The sequence below is a fragment of the Amblyomma americanum genome, chromosome 1 (genome assembly GCF_052857255.1).
Source record: "Amblyomma americanum isolate KBUSLIRL-KWMA chromosome 1, ASM5285725v1, whole genome shotgun sequence".
Lineage (NCBI taxonomy): Eukaryota > Metazoa > Arthropoda > Arachnida > Ixodida > Ixodidae > Amblyomma > Amblyomma americanum.
In genome coordinates this window covers 68,251,475-68,273,036 of record NC_135497.1, presented here as the reverse complement: position 1 = coordinate 68,273,036, position 21,562 = coordinate 68,251,475, and the positions used below count along the sequence as shown (strand labels likewise).

General features: G+C 46.6%; 1 protein-coding gene and 1 pseudogene across 4 annotated transcripts; one reads left to right on the top strand and one right to left on the bottom strand.

The window, feature by feature from the left end:
* The first annotated feature begins 6,543 nt into the window (after positions 1–6,543).
* On the top strand, positions 6,544–11,854 carry LOC144112962 (uncharacterized; annotated as a pseudogene).
* Positions 9,017–20,859, bottom strand: LOC144112964 (uncharacterized). 4 transcript variants are annotated; one of them, XR_013310560.1, is made up of 7 exons: positions 18,061–18,224; positions 14,542–16,533; positions 13,031–13,117; positions 12,869–12,946; positions 12,705–12,782; positions 12,444–12,587; positions 9,017–12,321 (listed from the first exon to the last, which is right to left on the bottom strand). XR_013310560.1 is itself a non-coding variant. In XM_077645808.1 (6 exons), the coding sequence occupies exons 3-6, from the start codon at positions 13,089–13,091 to the stop codon at positions 12,439–12,441; spliced, it is 366 nt and encodes a 121-aa protein (XP_077501934.1). In that variant the 5' UTR covers positions 13,092–13,117; positions 14,542–16,533; positions 18,061–18,224; the 3' UTR covers positions 12,265–12,438. The 4 variants fall into 4 exon arrangements, 1 of the variants encoding a protein (XP_077501934.1); XR_013310561.1 differs by having other exon boundaries at positions 14,542–14,705; XM_077645808.1 differs by having other exon boundaries at positions 12,265–12,587.
* Positions 20,860–21,562: the final 703 nt, after the last annotated feature.

The following is a 21,562-nucleotide window of genomic DNA, read 5'->3' as shown; positions in this document are numbered from 1 at the left end:
TTAGTTTTTAGCAGTTTTTGTTATTTGATTTTTATTTGTTTACTTTTTATTTCTATTTATTTTTTTATTTTTAAACTTTCCTTTACTTGTCTACATTACGACTCATTTCTGACTGATCTTTAAGAGCAGGACGAGGCAGCGAGTTGCAGCATTGCCAAGGAGTTTACGGAACCCAATCGTCTGCCGCGCGATCCCTGGCCCGTTGGACAATTTAAGGAAAGGAAAGGAGCTGCGGTGGCTCGTTAAAGATCCCCAGGTTGTCGAAATTATTTCGGAGCCCTCCACTACGGCCCCTCTTTCTTCTTTTATTCTCTTAGTCGCTCCTTTATTCCTAACCTTATAGCCCGCCGTTCGGGTGTCACCCGAGAAGATATTGCGCCGTTACTCTTCACCAAAAACCAATTTTGAAAGAAATTTTTTTTCCCTGCCACGACGGCTCAGTGGTTAGGGCGCTCGGCTCCTGATCCGGAGTTCCCGGGTTCGAACCCGACTGCGGCGGCAGCGTTTCGATGGAGGCGAAACGCATAGGCGTCCGTGTGCTGTGCGATGTCAGTCCACGTTAAAAATCCCCAGGTGGTCGAAATTATTCCGGAGCCCTCCACTACGGCACCTCTTTCTTTCTTTCACTTTAGTTCCCCGATGCACAAAAGCTTTCGCTCTCTAACCAGGCTCAACAGTAATTAGACCACAGCAGATTTAACAGCTGTAGCGGCGTCATCGCCATCATCGCATCTTGCTCGTGGCACGCGCCGCTGGAAAAAAACAGCAGTTGGAACTCTGGAATGTTCACGCCCTGCGGCTTGTAGGAGCCAAGTCTCCTAGAGCATGGTGACCTGACCGTGATGGTCGGCGGACGAGGCCAACATGCATGTTGGAACCTAGCGCTCGGCGGACGAGGCGAACATGCGTATTCGCCTCGTCCGCCGAGCGCTAGGTTCCAACCGCCACGGCCGCTCGATCCAGCGCTTTACTCTGAGCGGCGCATGGCTCCAGAAGCTAGAGACGGCGAGCGCCGCGAGCAAGGTGCCGATAATAAGGTCAATGGTGCCGCTCCAAGACGTCAAATAAAACTATACGGCGTGCTTTATTAATGCGAAAGCATTACTAAATGGCTCATCGGCAGTACAACCCGGCGTCGGTGTTGATCAGCAGCAGTGGTCCCAAACGTCACCGTGGTATCAATAATGATTCGCGAATGCGAAATCAAATGAAGAGTGTTATCTAAGACGTTTTCGCCTGTGCTTTCGACAAGTTCGGATACCAATGTGCGCATCACGAAAATATTCGTTTGTTGCTACCCGCATCCCTCTGACCACTGGTTCGCCTGCCACGGCCCACCGAAGGTCGCTCTCCATAACGGTCTGAGGACCAAAGGTCGTCGGTACGAATCCCTCACACAAACCAGGTTTCAACTCGACTAACAACTTTGTGCATCGAATTGAGCTGATCCGTGTGCCACCACTGCGAACCCTCTGCGCCAGACGGGGTGGGGGCATAACTGTCACAAATGACGACCCCCAAGTGGCACCAGTCTCGGCACCCACTCAGAGGGTAGATATATAGCGGAACGCCAGCAAAGAAGGTAAACCGGCCGCTGTGGCGGCCCGACGACTACCCGCGCGGTCAAGTGATGGGTGGTCACATTTTGCTGACCTGAGATTTCCGGCCGTTCGATTGCGTTCGAATGCGAGTAGTAAGAGGTGACGCTCGTATGCTTCAAGGTTCACAGTGGTTAGTGGGCCGGCGACGAGGCAGCGGAACAGAGAGGATCTCGAATGTCACCGAGAAGACCGTTGTAAGGCCCCGTCAAAAGAACACAGCCCAAGGGGTTTGCTTCTAATCAGTTTAGCATGACTGAGGACGCGAAGCCATTCCTCTTTCGAGTGATTACGGTTCCTGAGGATGCATAACAAGGCATGCTGCAGGCCTCAAGCGCAAACCCCTTGGACAGCACATACCTCTGACTGGACGGGGGAGGGGGGGTGCAGTATGTGGTTGGCCGACCGACAGCGGCCGACGGCTGACCACACTGCAGCGTGACGGCACGGCAACAGGACTGACCGCTCAGTATAAGTATACAGACGAACGCAGGAGGGGTTCGGAGGTGATCCGCAGCCATTCAGGGCCGGAGCAGGACGGTAGCAGCGTCCATGCCCGAACGAGACGTCAGCACCCCGTTCTCGTTCTTGACTACCCCTTCCTCGCCACGCTCGCCGAATGTTGCGCGACGGCTGGGCGCCACGCTCGTAGTCACACGCAGTTCGCACAAGTACTGTCCGACACACCACGCGCTTCGCACACGTTTGCGCACATAACAGCTGATCACGAACGCGCGAAACAATGCGCCGACGTGGCAGAGCAGTTACGTTGAGAGCAGTAGCTTAGACGGATCATCCTTGCCCATCATCTGTTCGTATGCGGGGTTTAAGCGCCAAGCGCTATGAAAGACCCCGCAGTGGAGGGCTCCGAATTAATATCGACCCCTGGGGTCGCTGACGTGCGCTGGCATCGCACAGCACACGGGCGTCTTTAATTTCGACTCGATTAAAATGCGGCCATCGCGGCCGGCGTTCGATCTCGCATCCTTGGGCTCAGCATACGAACTCTAGCCGCTAAGCCACCGTGGCAGGATAAACTCTATCGCCGTGAAAATGTACCGAATCATTTCAACATACCATATAGTTATCCAGGACACGCGAAAAGAAGAAGCTCGAGACCGCACTTGAGGAGGGGAAAGTTGGATGGCCTTCCCCGCGAGCAGATAAGGGTAGGGATGAGGGGCTTATGTGCGGCCTAAATCAGTCGCACGTTGGCACACCTCATACATATACGGCTGGAGTGGAAATCGTGCGTCTTGGTAAGTTTTCGTCCCTCATAGCAGCACATTTGACCACAGCCTAGAACAAATCGATCAAGAAAACCATAGCTCACATGGGGCAGGCTCTCGGGCTTCTGAAGCGCTTCATCGTGTCGTTGAGGCTGGCCAGCTACCTTGCGGCGCGCTGCTCCACGAAGACGGCAGGTCTATGCCACGTCACCGGTAGCTCGGGTCTGGCGGCGGAGCACTCGCTGCGGCCGCGAAGCTCCCCTTGCCGCAGCTCGCCGTGTGGACGTCCCAGAAGCGTTGACTCGGGGCCCTCGTAGCGCTGACAGTGGTGCACTGTGCGCAGCAGGACCGGAGGGGCAGTCGGTGGTGTCCACGCCGTCGTTAGGCCTACGGAAAAGGGGCAGCAAGTAGAGGAAACGGACGCCTCTCACGACTGGCAATGGCGAAGGCTAGAACGTTCTGCCCCAGCGCCACGTCATGCCTCCCTTTTTATAACCCTTGCTTCACCTTTCTCTTCTTCTGTCAAATTCTTAAATTCATTTTGCCCATCGTATGTGACCTAATAAAAATAAATTTATTACTGTTATTAATGTTGTAATTATTATTATCTTTTACCTGGCTCTGTCTTTGTCTTCTATCTTTGTTTTTCTTCTTTCTAGAAGTTTTTGTTCCTAATCTTCCTCGCCTTCTGTCAGTAGCAGTCAGGCTTTTCATTTTTTCGACGGCTCTTTACGCTTATTCAGAAAATAATTTTCGTTTTTAAGGCGAATATTATCGTCTATGGGTGAATTCTCGGGATTTTTTTTTTTCAGGGACATGCATGGTGTTTATATGCGGTACGTAAAAAGGCACACCTTTAGAGCGCCGCTCTCCGGCGCCCATTCCTGGGTTGAGCGGCGTGCATCGCGTCGTTGGCGTAACCGAGCGCGGAGGAGGAGGGTAAGGCAGGACCATAAAGTCGGGTTGCGCGGCAGCCGGCCGTGCACCAGAGTAGCCCGCGCCGTCCTCCGCTCGCCGATGACGTCATTGGTAAGGTACGCGCCGCTAGCCGGAGTAGCGCGCGGTGGCCGTACGCCCTAGTTCATCCAAGGCGAGGGTCTTCGGTGGCAGAACGCTGTGCGCGCTGCCCAATTAGAAACCCAGAGCCGTTTCCGTTCGGCACTGCGTGCTCCGTATGCGGTCGCCTATATTTCGAGCACCGCTGCAGCTGTGACCAAAATCGGATTGTCAAGTAGCGTAATCGTCGGCTAATTTTTAAGAGCGCTAGCTCTTATTCATCACGTTTCTCGATTTCTTAGGGTCTGCGTACTACCTTCCTTCGGCGTGAAATTTTCGACATGGCGGCCCCCATAGTAAATAGATGTAGCAACCCAATTGGTGATTGATTGGTGAGGTCACTGATTTTGTGACGTCATAATTAATTATTCACGTGACTATGTGTAATCGCTTATAACTCAGTAATTAATGAGGTCACCATAAAGCGAATTAAATATTTGGAATCCTCTAGATGAGTAGAACACGTTAGGCACGAATATAAACTAATGAAGTTAATATTTAGTTATGCTTAGGCTTAAATTTAATTGCTAATTAACCGATGACGTCATGATCTGACATCACATATTCGTAACGGGCTCAATGAGTAGAACATGATAGACGCCAATATCGCCTAATAGACCATATGCGAAATGCGCACCGCCATCTCGTTCACAAGTTGAGAGTCAGGTCCGCTATCTTGGTAACGGCGAGGAAGCAGCATAACCGCCATTACTCTATGGAAAGCGGAGACTATGCGTAAGGCCCGCGCGGATTCACAAGCCGCAGATAGACCTACATCGTATAGAGAAAATTCCGACGCACTGCTGTGTCCCCTGGTGTAAACAGCGAGGACCCAAGGATCCAGGCGGTAACAAGGTGCGTGGTATTTACTTTCACACCCGTGTTAATCCGTGCCCGAGAGGTAGGGAAACATCGGACGTACCCCGTACCCCTTATTAATAGTCGTCTCGGTGAAAAAAAAAAAGATAAATAACCTCGAGTTGACTACAAATGACAATACCGGTTAGAGAAGTACCGTGTTGTACCTCAACCGATGTTAGTGAAAGTTGTGAAAGGCTTTCTTTCCTTCTAGCGTCAACCCCGCGGTGTGCCCGTGTTATCTGCGTGTACGGCAGCACGACTTTTTTTTTTTTTACCCAACAGCCGTGACAGCAGCCGTGTCGTTAGAGCAAATTCAGATGCTGTGAATGTGCAAAGGCTGTAAATATTAGGGACATGGCGCTCGCTCTTGTAAGCCCGTGGTCACAAGGGCGTGCATTAATGCCGAGCTTTGCTCAGGTACAGGTAACCTTCGCGCCGCGATTGAGATGCCGGATAGTGCGGATAAAGCGGTGGACGCACATTCTCGCGCCGGTGGCCCACGGGGACTTACGATCGTGATCAATTATCGCTCTTACGCGGTCCAACTAACCGAACCGCAGAGTTTGCCGAGCTCTAGCGCACAACACGATCGCCTACGATTGCGGCCGATCGCAATTTGCTTAATAATCCGCATCGCGAAAAATCGCGATCGAAAGTGCCCGCTGGACAAATATGCATATTGACCACAACAGCCTAGTAACAAACACTTGCACCGTTGCGGTTCAGCTATGTTCATTATCAGGCGGAGTATTTTTAAATGTCGCGCGCTGGTCAAAATATTCATGTATAGCAAATATAGGTTACTGATGAATTGTGTGTTGATACAGGTTTTAACTACATGTACATCTCTTGAAACTTGCAGGTTTCTTATCGCTTCCCAAGAGATGCCACATTATACAAAAAGTGGATCATCGCCATCAAGCGCGACGAAGGAAAATACTTCAAGGTGACAAAATGCACAAGACTGTGTTCAAGGCATTTCCTGCCATCAGACTTTATTCCTGGTGTATCATGCGGAAACAACTTACTGCGACAAACAGCCTGCCCCAGTGTGTTCAGCTTTGGCAAAAAGCAACAGCTTCGCAAATCACCCAAGAAGTGAACATTGAGTGCCTGTCCACAAGCACATCAGATTTCAGATCAAGCTGTTGCTCAAGCACTGACTGTAGAAGACAGTGCAGCAGAATTTTTTGGTGACCAGTCTACTGATCGATAGTCTGCAGCAGCTCTAGAGTCCGAAGCACCTGAAACAGAGACAGACACCGCCAGCTGTTCACCTGCTTCTGGTACAACCCCTTTATTAGGTAGTGGCGAGCCTATCAGTGAAGTGGAACGTCTTGAGGGTGTGGTTACCGCACAGGCAAATGAAATAGACAGACATAAATATGAATGTGAAGTCCTCCAGGAGCAGCTGCTCCAGACGTAGAAAGAGTTGCACTTTTCACTCCAAGAAAATCGCCGCCTCACTGCACGCCTTGAAGAAAAAGAAATTAGAACAAGCTTTGGCATTGACCGTTTTAAACACTCAAATGAGGACTTCCTTGCTTACACAGGAATACCATCATACCAGCACTTCCTGGCATTGATGGCTTACATCAACCCTGGAAAGAATGGGAGTAATGTTTTGAGGAATGCTGGCATCAAAGCCAGCGGAGGCCGACGGCGGAAGCTGACGGCAGAAAATGAACTGTTCTTCATACTTGTAAGGCTTCATCTCGGCCTCTTCGAGCATGACCTGGCACATATTTGGGATCACTCAGTCAACAGTGTCACGTATATGTGTGTAATGGATTAACTTCATGTACATAAGACTCTGCAAACTACCACTCTGGGTATCAAGAGCTGTAATAGATGCAACAGTGCCTGCAGCATTCAGCACGTATCCAACAACAAGGGTTATTTTGGATGCAACAGAGATAAAGTGTGAGGTGCCCTCCTCACTGTCTCTCCAGTCGAGCTCCTACACTACTTAAAGACTTCAAATACCTTTAAAGGCCTCATTGGTGTTTCACCAAACGGCTTAGTGAGCTTTGTGTCAGAGCTGTACACAGGTTCTATCTCAGACAGGGAAGCCGTACTGAAATGTGGATTTCTGAACCTCAAGTTTGACAAAAATGATTCTGTCATGGCAGACAAAGGGTTCTTGATTGATGACCTTTTGGCAAGCAAAAATGTTAAGCTGAACATTCCACCATTTCTGCACAGGAATGCCCTCTCTGAACAACAAGTCAGGGAAACTAAGGAGATTGCTTCATTGAGGATCCATGTAGAAAAGAGAATAAGAAGGGTCAAATCATTTCATATATTTGATCGGCCGATCCCACTCACACTGGCTCCTATAATCAATCAAATCTGGACTGTGGCTGCTATTCTCACAAACTTTCAAAGCCCTTTGTGCAAACCTTCACAACCAAGCAGGCAACAGCTGGCACCTCCAACAGAGCTAATGAATGAATAACTTAAAGGATGACCTCTATTCAGTGCCTCAAACCATGCAGCAAGATAACACAGGAGCAGAAACTTCCCTCACCCCCACAATCAGAGGGCACAAGGACTAGAGTATTACGACTCAGATTCTGTGCAATCCTGTACGAAAAACAAGTGTAATAAAGGGAAACTAGAGTGATGCACTAAACTGTGCTGTACTGATGGGTCACACTCATGAAAGTGACCACTTGGCACCTAGATGAATGACCAAAATTTTGCTCCTTAAAAAGGGCTGGTGCCATCATGACGGTAGGAATTTCGGTTCATTTTGTTTGGGAAGTGGCCACAAAATGCAGGCTTGCAGACTATGCAGGCGTGCCTGTTTTAATACGTTTTCATTGTACCATAAATGCTACTGTGTGTGTATGTGTATATACATATATAGATATATATATAGCATTGCTGGGTACTTGTCAGTTGCAATTATCTATGTCAACCGTTTGTGAATTGTGTTGACCAAATGTACCTGTTGCAGTGTATGCCTTGTAAGGGAGCGCAGACCTCGTCAAGCCTTGTTTGGCTTTTTGTCTGCATTTTCCTCAGTATCCGTAATACTGAAATAAATTTGATTGATTTTGATGAAATTTCAAGTAATCAATAAGTGAGCATCTTTCCCATTTCTTTCCTGCCCCCCTTCAGCACAATATGCTTCACAAACTAGCCCAAAAATCAAACTTTTATTCTATATCACAAAGCCTGCTTTCAACTAGAGCTAGTTTTTGAAGGTGTAATTTGCTGCTGATCTCGTTAAACTCAAAAATAGCTTTCATGTGTGCATTTTATTTATTCAGGAAATGCAAAAATATATAATGGGTGATGAAAAGAAAAGGAATGGCCAGGAATACAAAGGAAGCCAATGTCTAGCACAGAAGCCTTATATATAAAAAATCACTAGCTGCAATAAGTGTAGATCACTACAATGAAGAAAAACGAGTGTTCAAACCACAGATGAATGCAATCTCGGAATTATACCACAGCAGTGTTGTGAGCAGCAAAGTAAGGCACAGCAGTATTGAAAAAGAACTCATCCAACTGTGCCTTAACATTGTCCCACCTCCCTTGATCAAAATAAATGCGCTCCACAGCCATCCACTTTTCAAAAAAGACTACAAAGTCTGCCCATTTGCATTCTGTGACAGCCATCTGTCCTAAAACTTGGTAAAAATACTCATCTCTCTTGAACTGAGGTGTGCCATCAACAAATGCAAGACAGAAGTTTTTGCTGGTTACAGTGTTAGCTTCACTGTCCTTCAAAGAGTAGGGGCATTTTATCTCCACAGCACCATAGGTGCCTTCCAAGGTAGATGTACACTGGTAGCGAAGGCTCCATAGACACCCATTGGTCCAAAAAATGGCGGCTCGTGGGCACTCCAGCGCCCCCTGGATTTTGGGGGGCAAACTACGCAAACGTGACGTAGAATGACGTCACGCATACGTATGCTTTTGGCGCGAATTATAAAGCGGTCTTTCTGTAGAATCCGCGTTTTCGAGCCCGTACCTCTCGAAGGTTGCTGCCTTTCAGCGCGCCCCAACCTTTGCCAGTCAAATGTGCTTGAGTTCCTGCTAGTTATGGCCTTGTTAATGTGCAATTGGGAACGCAATGAAAGTGACTGGTAAAGGAGGGGCAGCATAGAAAGGCAGCAACACTTCCAGACACTGGCGAAGCATGCATGATTCGTAGTGCAAATACTGGTGCTAGTACTTTTGAGAGCTTTTGAGTACAGCAAGGTATGATGCACAAAGCACTGGCTCAAGTGCACAGTTCGCAATAGAGTGTACGGCAAGTATGGTTTTCATAGTTGCATATTCATTGTTTATTGCAGCAACCAAACAAATACAGTCACAAAGCACACCCTTGGCACACAAACAAAAAATACATGTCACAGGCAGCACAAGCAGTATTGTTTAAGTTGGCTAATCATCTCAATAGTCACAGTGCAGATAGGAAAAAGCCCTGAAGTTCCACGAACGTTGTCAGTTAGGAAATTGAAAAGTATAGGAAACAATGCTACGACAGCTTCAATTGAAGCAAACATAACATGACATAAGTAGGCGCATCAACACAGACCATAGAGCACACTGGGATTATTCTTCACATTTAATTTCTTCAGCTGAAAGAATATAGCAGGTGCGTTTACATCTGCAAGGCAATGTTAAAGCCAGCTTTAGCACCCTCCAAACGTGCTCAATGTAGGAGCAAATACCATACATTGAGCCGGCGTACCATCTCCAGAGTACTTCTAGTCGTTAGCCGGATCAATTTGAAGTAATTTTACGTCAACAAAAGTACACATGAAGTACAGCGCACAGTGAAGTGCAAGGACATTCGCGGGGCAGTAAAGCATGTAATCAGTGTACTGTATGCTACAATATAGCCAGATAAAAGTCCAGCGCTGTTCTGTTCGTTGCGCTGACAAAGATCCTACTAAAAACTCTGAGATGCAACTAGCCTGCTAAAAGGTGGCCTGGTAGCCAGTGGTGCCGAGTGGTAGTTATGATGACAATGGTTGATTTCATTATACCTGCCAGCACGGAACTGCAGGGGGGCGAGCAGGTGGAAAAATTAATCCCAGCGCCACGGAAACTAGATTAATCCATTGCCTAGAAAGTCTCCTTTCAGAGGCATTCGCTTTATCGGTATGGCGTTTTATCTGACAATATTGCACAAGTACATAGGTGACACTTGAACAGGCTGTACATGGCATAAAAGTACCCTAAAAGAGTGACATAGTGGAATGAACGATGAAAGATGCTACATTGTTAAACCATTGCCCCTGTGAGCAACCACGTCACATCCTAGCAAATCAAAATACACAAGTAAAAAATAAAAGAATAAAACCAGGCTGTGAACCAGAAAAAAACCCTTTGCAACCGTTAAACCAGACTAAGCTGATTTGTTGCACAGGCTGCATAATAGCCTGCAACTTCACAAAATATTCAGCCAACAGCTCGGGAATTGCATCCTTTTCATTTGCTCAGCCTCAGTGCTTGCTTCGTGGCTTTCCGTTTAGTAGTTTGACTGTGCAGTTCAAGATTTTTTCTGCGTGCAAGCCAATGCAGCCTCACCCTGACGAACAGGGCAAACAAACCATCATAAACGTCATCACCACACACAGTCAGCGATTTTTCTACCTTGGCATGAAGCAACATGCACAGATCATGCCCTACTTGTTCTTTTCCCACAATATTGGAACTAGATGCGACAAAAACCTGCTCGCAAGCATTGATGAAAGCTACAAACGAGGGTGTAGGAACTGACAGGCTCCCAAAGTCACCTTCTCCAGGATTTTTGACACTTAAGTACAAGAGAACTTGGCTCTGATCGGCAAAGGCGGCATTTTCTAGCCTCACCTCGCACGTATGTGGCCCTGTAACACACCTGTGATCATTCATAAACTTGTAGGCAAGCCATCCAGCAAAATAGACAATGTTGTTCTCTAGTATTGGAGACTGATAATCATATGGCAAAACTTCTACTGCAACTGGCAAAGATGTGGCAGCTGTACAGAGAGAAGGAGCAGACTTAGATAAACAAACTGGGAGAGTGGCTAGAAGGCTAGACATGTCTTCAGCACAGTTGCTGCTTTCCGACAGTTTGAAAAGGTTGCTAACTAAAAGATGCCTAAATGCTGCTTGAAACTGCCGGCAAGACGAGTTGCTGTTCGATCCAGATTTCGACCTAACAATAGCAAAGGTGTTTTCAAGTGCATCCTGGTTCAGGTGCCTGGTAAGGAGGTATGTCAAACCATAGCGAGAGGCCAGGTGGTTCCATAACAGCAGCACAGCCCTCACAGTTTGGCAGAAGCCACGGATGCAAAGAGGCTGCCGCGCACAGCCTAGAACTTCGATGTTTTCGAAAACTGCAATACACTCTTCCAAAAACTCTTCATGCACAGATCCTGCACAAATTGCAGATGCATACGGAGACTTTCCCCGCTTCTGTGAAGTATTTAGACTGTCAAAGAGTCTATCGATCCTCTCAACAAATCTGGCTGTGTGGATAGCCTCTGATGGCAACTGTTGGAATGTTACCAATGTGCACAATGCAGCAGCGCAATGATTGCTGAATGCCTGTGCTGCGAGTTTCACAGACATCTTCGAAGCAAAAGTTAAATTAAAGTGCCAGGCACTCAACTTTGGGATGGACCGAATTGGCATTTCTCGATCCTTCTCATAAGCCTGTCGTATGTACGAGCTTTTAATTGTGTCACTGCCTACCCTGAAGTCATACTTGAAGAGCATATTGCGCAAGCACTTGAGCAAATGCGGTGGATCAAAAATAAAGAAAAGCGGTTCACCATTCACACTTAAGTACGGCTTTTCAGGGGTCACAAGTTTCGAAAACAGAGAAACATTTTGGTTCCCCTGATCACAAACCACAGCCACAGGCTGCAATCCAGCTCCAACCAACATTTTGTGGCATTTGAAGAGGAGGTCATACAGAACAGTTGCAGGCGCTGCCTTATCTGCAAAGAAGTAGCCAAGAGGCTGCTTCCATGGCGTACATATTCCTTTGGCCATGAACACAAGCGCCTTGTTTGCAAGATTTGGACCTTGTGCTGCACTGTACTCTTCAAGGCCTTCAAATCTGTCCGACACTGGATTGTACGACAGCTCCTTTGAAACATGCATTTCATCAAAAATTATGGTGCAAGCCCTGTCTTGCCGTGGAAAAGACGCTGCCCGTTTCTCGATCAAATCAAAAACTTCAGGATAAAATCCAACCCTCAATGGTACGCGTGCAAGCCACAGCTGCAGTGACCTAACAGATGGAAGTTTCAGGAGTTTCCTGCAATATCTGTAACCTTTTGGGCTGTGGAAGTATAAACCTAAAGCAAAGGTTTTGTTTTGGCTGCACCATCGACGGCCAAACCTGCTGACATTGTGCATCTTTAACTGAGCTTCAACAAAAGCAGCAACAGCTGGTGTTAAATGCTCATGCAGACTATCTACCAATTCGGCAGTGGTCTTCATGCGACGGCGCTGAAGCAGCAGTCCTTGCAGCCTCTTGTTGCGGTTATGCAGCTGCCTGAGCTTGGCTCGAAGTTTCTGCAGTGGCCGCCTTTCATTGATGGGGCTGGTGAAAGATCCTGCAACGTACAGAGTCGACGGAAGAGCAATAAGTTGCTACGTCGGGTTTAGTCATAGCTGCATGTAGTCCTGTAGCACCAAAAAGTGCGCAATATTGCGAAAGCGTTGTAAAATTGCTAACCTTCATAAGAAAGAGGCGAACTGCTGAACGGAGCTCCTGGTGACAGATCAGCACTCGCTGACAGTGTTGCGGCCACCCCTGCCGTGCCAGGTTCCAGAGATGAAGCGCTTGCTTCAGTGCTTGGTCCTGCATATGTGTGGTCAGCTGCGCCCACAGAATATAAAGAACAAAATATAGTGACAGCACAGTTCTGACAGGGAAGCCAGCAACCCAACAATGCACAAATAATAACTAAGCGCCACAGGCGGAATTAACACTTACACTGAACCATTATGAAGCCACTGGCGTGGGAACAAGCTTGGTTCAGCGTAGAACCAGTAGGGCTGGCACCATCTGCATCTGCACAGCGCACAGACAAGGAATTGTAGCATATTTCTGAGCCATACCTCCTCAGGCTGTTCGAGCAGATACGAAATAACAATCACCTTCTTGGAAGAGTAGCAGCGACTGGGACAACCGACTCTGGACGTACCCCTTGGAAACAGGTTCACCGGAGACAGCAGCTATCATAGGAAGCAGTCCAATGAGCTTTCAGTCGTCACCATTTTCAAAAGATTTATGTCAGTTATGCATACAACCCTGCTCACCTGGTTCTCCAGCCCGGCGCACTAATGCCGAAGTTTCGCTCAGAGATTGTGAACAGTCCATGTCGCTGCTGCATTCGCTTGAGGTGTCTGAAATGGCAACATTATTGCGGAGAGAAAAGAGAATTCAGTACCTTTATAGTAAATAATTTCCAAAGAACTATAGCTTCCCCAGCATGCGGTTCACATTGTCATCACTCTAGAAAGAAAAATGCTTATCCAATGAAATAAAATTCTGTTTACCACCCTTAATCGTTAGGCACATCACTTTGATGTCATCAGCAGCTGTGGAGCACCAGTAAATCATTTGCAATTTTCATATGCTATGTTTTACTTTGAAGAGTGCGAAATTCCCCTATCACACAAACAACGATAGCTCGCAAATCAAGTAATGTGCCCCATATTGTTTACAGATTTATGCAGGTCAGCCTATGGCCTACGCAATGAGATGCAACAAGAATGAATTCGTAAGCAATTATCGCAAAAAATAAAAACCTGTACAAACATTGGCTTTCGCTAGCATGAATATTGAGGTAAAAGGCAACAACACAAACAATTATTAGTGCATTTCTATAATCGTTCAGTGCATGCTTTGATACATAACACATGAGCACACAATATCTCGAGAAGCTTTTCACCAAGCGTACCTTGCCCAAGTCGGCATAAGATTGCATCCTGATAAGACTGAAGATGAAAAAAGAAGCTCTGCATACAAGAAAGCAAAGTTCTGGAGTACTAAAATTCATCAAACATTTAGGAAGGCTCACCCTTTTTTCCCCCTCACTTCTTTTGAGCTATCAAAGGAAGGACGAGAATGCCCTCTGGACACGACAGGGACCGTTCATGAGACAAGGTTTCACGGTGAATATGAAAGATTCAACTCCCACTTGCTGCAAAACATGTAGAGTCGCCTGGTTTCCGTTGCTGAAGTGGCTAGCGGCATCAAACAGCCTGAACCGGAAGACTGACAGACTCACGTTAAGATCCTTTGGAGCCCTTTGCCATACCAGACTATTGAATATCCCACTTCCATTATCCTTTTTTTTACCGGAAATATCAGGCAAGAGTATTCACACCGTCAGTGTACTTTTTCCGCACCCGTGCCTAGAAATTCGCTTGAGCACCCTTCGTCTACTAAGCTTGTGCCATTAGCTTACCACAAGCACAAACCTAATTCTATGCTATGTTGGACAATTGTCACGAACCTCACATACAGTGTACAGTGCATACAAGAGATGTAAAACGAATATTATATATATATATATATATATACACGATATGTATATAATTATATGTGCTCACGTGAAAGCGATACTTCCATTTTCGTTTTCGCTTAGCAGGGTGCAGGTAAAAATTTACTGTAATTTTTAAAGCCACAAGACAGATACATAATTCGTTTTGCAAAAGACGCTAGACTGTTTACTGTTACGACAAAAAGGAAAAATTTCATTTTTTCACAAAACCTGACATTTCAAGAGCGGCGAATGCCTTAAAAGTTTGATAACAAAAATTACCGGCAATGCTTGCTCGAGTAGGCAAAGCATCGTGTCGCAGCCTTCCTGACGGCAGATACACAGATGGTTCGAAGTGCCTCGAGCAAATCCTCAGTTCTCGTAGCTGCGACGGCGCCTTCTTCTCCAGGCTGACGTTGCGGCAGAACTGCGCCCACGCTCGGCACCTGGACGTGATGCAACATGCACGTTAGATACAACTGCGCCAAAAGGAATACGCATACTCGAAACGCCAATGCGTCATTATTCCTGTCACTGCTAACTGCAGTAAATTATACTTGCATTACATCTGAACTATGGTAGTAAATGCTCGCGCCAAGCTCTCTGCGCCCCAGAGTGCGGTAACGCTCATCCTCATGCCACACGGCTAGCTGCTTTTCTAAGCTCAACAAGTGACGAGAATGAAGTGCGTTTAAAATTACCCTGACAGTCATGTATATGTAGGACAGCAATACCAAGGCAGGCAATAACTCCTGCTGAGCGAATCCAGTTAAAGCCTCCTCAAAGCCGCGCACATACACGAGGCTGAGTTTCGATACTCCCAGCTGCGAGGGGATCCTCAAATTGGCTTCATGGTTTTGCAAAACTAAACAATGTCGTACTCAGAGCTGTCAGGTAGCAAACTTTGTTCTAAATGGGCCTCCCGGTCAGTAGCGTGCACGTGGTTGCTCCTGAGAGCCCGGAGTGAAGTTCACGTTGGTGATAGTCAGCTGCATGAAACTCACTATAAATTAGAAAAATGTGGGCCTCTTTCGCACACCTCAGCACTGAAAGTGTGTGCCCTGCAGTGTAGTACATAAATATCCCCGAAAACATGAAGCCAAGCACGCACGAACGGGTTACAGCTATGAAACACGAGCGAACAGCCCGGCGAAACCATATCGAAGCTATCGCGCATACCTAGAGCAGACGACACACCTGTGAAAGTCCAGCGGGAATCGGTGTAGCGTGACACCAATGGTACTATCCACGCTGTCGCAGTGTACCACGGAGCATCGTTTCTTCACATGCCGCAAGCTCATCTTGAAATGAAGAGCTAAGCGCTTCAAAAGAAGAGCGCGAAGCGTGCAAAGACGGAAAAAGACTTCGCACTGGCCGCACGCCGAAGGAAACGACAAAACCGAGAAAACTGCCGCAGCGGTGCAGCGGGGTGCAAATCTTACCGAACGGTGACAAAGAAGCGACGTGCAAGGACGACGAAAACTTCGCAAAAGGAGCACTTTGAGACCGGCGAGCTAAATTTATACGCTTTACCAGGCACGCCATCGCAGACAGCTGGCGATAAGAAATCGCTTCGTAAGCTCCCGCCACTGTGGCCGGGTTAGCCGGGTATCGAAACAAGGCCTGCAAAGACGCGCTGTAATGCACCGCACACTCATGAATAGGGGGCAGGTCAAGAGTGTTGGAAAAATACAAAATTTGCCAGGTTTTAATAAAATGACTTACCTCTTTCATAAAACAAGGTGCTAATATATTTTTTCTTTTCTATTGGCAGATTACATTCCAATTTTGTAGCTTTATCATTTCTTTATATGAGTGTTTTGCCCCCCATCCTCTGGTTGTGCTGCAGTCGCGCTAAACCACTTTTCGGCCCAGCCTTCGCCACCACTTTAAATCCGCCTTGTGCCTTCTTCCGGGTCAAAAACCAACCTATCCGGGCTTGCAGCACCTAGCCATGGAAAGCCAGGGTGCACAGCAAGGCCACAATATTGCAAGGTCACGTTGTGTCCTGCAGCTCTCATTGTAGCGGCATACAGCTCTGCTGCAAGAGCCTCATTTTTTTTTCCCATACTGTACAGCCCGTACCCAGGACAGATCCTTTGGGTCCAAGAGATTCCTTAAACCTTTCTCTGTCCATTTTTTCCGCCTCATGACCTTGCCAAAGGTAGATGCTGTGAGGCGGTGTCGTCATGCCAAGTGCCACTTGTCGCTCAGGGCCTGCTGCCTGGTATTTGCTTCTAGCTCCTGGGCTTCTTCAGGACTAAGCTGAAGGTGCTAGGAAAGAAAAACTATATGTATTTCCCGCAAGTTTTCACTTTATTGCATTTCAGCAGTTCTCAATAATCCTGCTTGGTGCACATCCAGTCTTTTTCAACTTTTGCTAGTAAAAGTGCATCAGATGACGCTAATGTGAGCATGCAAAATGTTGATCGATTCAATGGCCAAACTGAAATTTTCACAATTCACTGCAAGCCAGTCATCTTTCATGCCTTTTGACAGCCGCCGCACAGCTGTTTGTGTTGTTATATCATGCTTCAGATTTATTTCAGATTTTTGGCCTATTCTATGAAGTGTTAACAAGACACCGCCTTACACAAGGCCATCTACAAGGGGTGGAGCAGGAGAAACAAATCACCCGCTGTCGCAGGCATCATAATCACTGTGCAGCATTTGGCTGCGACAATGGCAACAGGAAGTTCGAACTGTTGGCTGTGCAAACATGAGGCATGCAATAGAAAGTTCGAACTGTTGGCTGTGCAAACATGCGGCTTGCTCCATGGCTTAGTATTCTCAAACACTTCATTCTGAGAGAAAGCATGAGCCATGAACTGATTTGATGGTCACCTTGGCTGTAAATGGAAAGTACAAGACTGCAAGCAGAGAGAAGTGCTGCTTCATTATAAAATTTAAGTTCACTTTCACCACTAACTGTTATTTTGGTGAATTATTAAGCTACAGTGCCTTTAGTAAAGGGCTGATTGCATGGCTTAACATGGCTATCACTGTGGTTAGTGAATAAGGATATTAAAATTCCGGTCACCACGCTGGTTCTTTACCCTGTACGACTGTCCCTGGCATTCGTCAAAAGTAATATGGCAGCTAGGTGAGCTCCGAATGATGCTCATTACTTTCAATGCACATTACGTGAATGACAAATTGCACCAATAAAAGAACCGGAAACTAAACAGAAAAAGAGCAAGAACACGCAGCTGGCTGTGAATCAGTCAATAAAGTGAGCAGTTTTAGCTGTGCACATAGGAGGCGAGAACAGTAATCGTTCTATAAGCCAGTTCATGAGATAAAGAGCACTTTATGCCCAGCGATTAAGAGCAGCAGGTCTAAATATATAGTATAGTCAGACATGCATGCTTTGAACACTATCATAGCAGACGGCCATCGCCAGACTAAATGGCCTTGCAGCCTGGATGGTGCTATCACAGCCAGTGAACTTTGAGAGATTACACTTCAAACCTTTTAGCAAGATCAGCAGCAACAATTCTCATGACCTGGCATGTAGATGGTGTGCAAGTGCCAGCAAGGCCTCATCAATGAATGTCAAATATTTACCAAACATGGTGCTCAATATGTGCTCTTATTCACTCAGACCTGAATGTAAATAGACAGTATGCACTAATGGCACAGTTAGGACAGCAGAAGCATCTCAACAAGCATGCTTACTGTCATATGTAAAAAGAAGTCACTATATGCTGGACAAAACACTTTTGCTACTACAAACACATGGCAAACCTGCAAAAGCACCCGATAAATGCACTGAATGAAAGCAACAACTAATGTGCTAACCATCAGAATTTGTTGTTCATCAGCTGTGAAGACAGCAGGAAATGTGTGCAGCACTGCACCAGTAAACAGCTCCAGTCGTGGGAGAGCACAATTGGTGCCTGCACCAGGGGCTATGGTGGATGATATCCAGGTCTTAAAATCGTGTGGACTGTCCGAGTGCTAGTACGTCAGTGGAGAGTCTACTGGAGCAAGGCCTGCCTTTGTCTTTACCAGAGGAACCTGCACGTGCCGCAAAACAGCGGCAAAAGGAAGGTCACCCAGTGCCTCCAGCTCAGCACCAAGTGACTGGATTGCGGCTACTTGGCTAGCTTCATCCTGGTAGTCCAGGCTTGCACCTGAAAGGCGAGCAGTCACTGGCAACTGCGCACCGCCTTCTCGTGGGGCTCGCCAGTCCACGTCGAGAACACTTGCAGGCTTGATGCCTTTCTGTCTTGGGCGTCTCCACTGGTGAGGCAGCTCCGTGCAGGCAAGCTCTGGTGGTGGCTCTGCAAATCCCTGCTCCTTCAATAGGGCTAGCAGGCGTACTGCTGCAAGGACGTGACTGCAGGCTCCACTCTTTCCTGCTGGGCATTCGCAGGCAGTGGTACGAGGCACGCCGGTGGTAATGTGAAAAGACAGCTGCACATTGTTGGGACGGCCACTTTTCTTCTGACTGCGGAAACATGTGCAATGCACGCGGACGATACCAAGTCTGAAAAGAAAATCCAAAACAGTGCTGTGGTAATCATGAAGTTCAAAACTTATCCTGTAACACTGGTATGTGCATTGATGGGAGAGTGCCCAAGAACCGAGACATCTGAATGCACATAAGATACAACTCTTGCATAAAGACTTTACGACCAGTGTTTGTTTCATGATTAAAACTGCAATTATTAAAAATTGGCTCTAGCAATCAATAAACGCTGGTCTGGTAACAAATACTTGTTTCAGTATAAGTAATGTTACCACTAGAAAAACCACGAGATGAAACTAAAAATCAAATCCTGGGGTTTTGCGTACTGAAACCACCATATCATTATAAGGCATGCTGTAGTGAAGTACTCCGGATTAATTTAGACTACCTGGGGTTGTTTAACGTGCCCTAGAAAGCAAGTACATGTACAGTAAAAGGGCGTTTTCGCATTTCGCCTCTATCGAAACGAAGCCGCCGCGAATGAGATTCGATCCCCCAATCTTGCACTTAGCAGCAGAGCGCCTTAGCCGACTAAGCCACTGCGGTAGTTGAGAGAAAACTGCAAGAACCGATTTTCAAAGCAATATGCACCGCTCTGGGCACGCGGCCGTTCGATTGCATCGGTACGTCTGTTTCGCAAAATGTTTCTGCGACGATTCAGCGTCCGCCCCTTCAACATATAGAAACCGGTCGCATCTTAACATAACGTTACTCGCGCTTGATGATTCCGCCCACAAACGCTCCTTGAAACGAAGAAAGAGAAGCTCCCACTATTGGGTTGCGACGAAACTTCCATATCAAGTGAGCGAGTTACGACTTTGGGTATACGCGTAATGGAAGAGTACAGAGCGCCGGGGCAATGCTGGCGTCGGACACCGCTCGCAGAGTATGTCTACAGCAAAAAGTTTGCTTACCCTGAGTCACATGTGTTCGTGTGAAGCGATGACGGCGAACAGTAGGCCTCGATGGCAAAGCTGTACGCCTTCTTGCGTTGACGGGCAGAGGGGCCTTTTTGGTCGCACAACCATTCCAATGGGCGCTCCGAAATATGCGGAACCATGTCAAGTTCGTCAAGTTCGGTCAAGTTCGTCGTCCAACCTGAGCTGCTCAGACTCGGAAAGCATAGCGGCTGATACGTGACGAGAGGTCTTGCCATCATATAAAACTTTTGCTCAAATACAAATAGACCTCAATACGGCGAACACGCTGGCACATGGGCTGGCAGCTGAACACTCGCCGCAACAAAGATGGCGACCAGACTTTCAGTGCCCAGTGTTGGCAGATGACCAAGCAGTTTTGCATATGGTCTATTAGGTTAATATTTAGTTATGGTTAGGCTTAACATGGCGGCTGTGACGTCAGCACTCGGCAGCTCAGAATTTTATATCTCATGGCGACCGGGCACCTACCGCCGTGAGACAAGGAAAAAACGGCCCTCCAAAGAGTTGAAAAAGTTTTTCGGCCAAAACTGGTACAAAATATCCGACCTCATGGCGGTAGGCGCCTGCTCGCCATGAGGTATGGAAAAGTAGCCCAATCACGTGGTAATACATTGCATGAACGATAGATTGCGCTGTTCAACAGCTAACACTCGTTACTTTGTCTTCCAGACGGTGGCGGCATATTTTGTTGGCACGAGCAATAAAGGGACTACTGCAACATTTCTCGTATTTAAAGCTATCTGTGCAGAAGGAGATCCTATCACCATATTGAAAAGAAAATCTAGGAGTTAAGTAATATCGGTAATATCAGGCCGCGATACAAAAACGTAACGGTGGAAGGTAAGTACTAAAAACTTGGCTGTCATGCTCTAGTTGCAATTTCAGTTAAACGAGGGGCCACGCATTACATGGTCCACGTGCTGACCGCGGCGCTGAACTGCTGAATCGTCGCGGAAGTCAGAAAATAAAACCTTTATTCAAGTCGGATACAACTTAAGCCTGCAGTGAAGCTCCGGCCACATTCAGGACCGGAGTGCAGAATTTCTCCACGACAAAAAAGTAGTCCGTTGTTAAAAACTTTTCTTTTCACCTAAACAAGAAGCTAATCATAAGAAAAAACTTAAAAGCTCTAAAATTTTGATTCAATAAAACTTGTAGCTGGGCTATTTGGTGACACATACTTGAATAAAATGTAGCGCAGAAGAGGCGAGCACGGGAGGAAGACACCACGAACACTCTTCGTATTTGTGGTGTCTTCCTCCCGTGTTCACCTCTTTTGAGCTACATTTTATTCCAGTAGAATTTTGATACCTGCCTTGATTAATAAATTTAGATTAAAAAGCTGATTTCGTTTAGTCTTGACTGGCTAGTGGAGTAATACAGTACTCTGCGAACCGTGGCCCAGAGTTAACTGCTGTTTCTTTTTAAGTTGTATCTTACTATAATGGGAAAGCATTATATGGTTATGCCGCGTCAGCAAAAAGTGTCCGCAAATTTTGTCCGCACGATCATTAGATGTGACAAAGTTTGTCGTAGGTAGTGTGTGAGTACATCTTGAAATGGGAGAAACTTGGCTGAGGAATTGTAATTCGTTAATTACATTGATTTATGAAAGAAATTGCTGCATGTGAAGCGGGTTTTGTGTGAATGTGTTGATGAAAAAGAACGTAGTTAAAAAATTAAATAAAAATGATAAAATAAATTCAAATAAATGCTTAAAATGTCAAATAATAAGAAATTATTAAATGAAAAATGGAGGGAGAAAGAGAGGAAAGGAAAAGGCTTTTGCATTTCTGCCCTTAAGCCGACTTAAGTGCAATACTGTAATTAATTTTTTCGTGCTGCTTATGCAGTTTCGCAGTGGTGGTGGCTTGCTGCTGTTACAAAC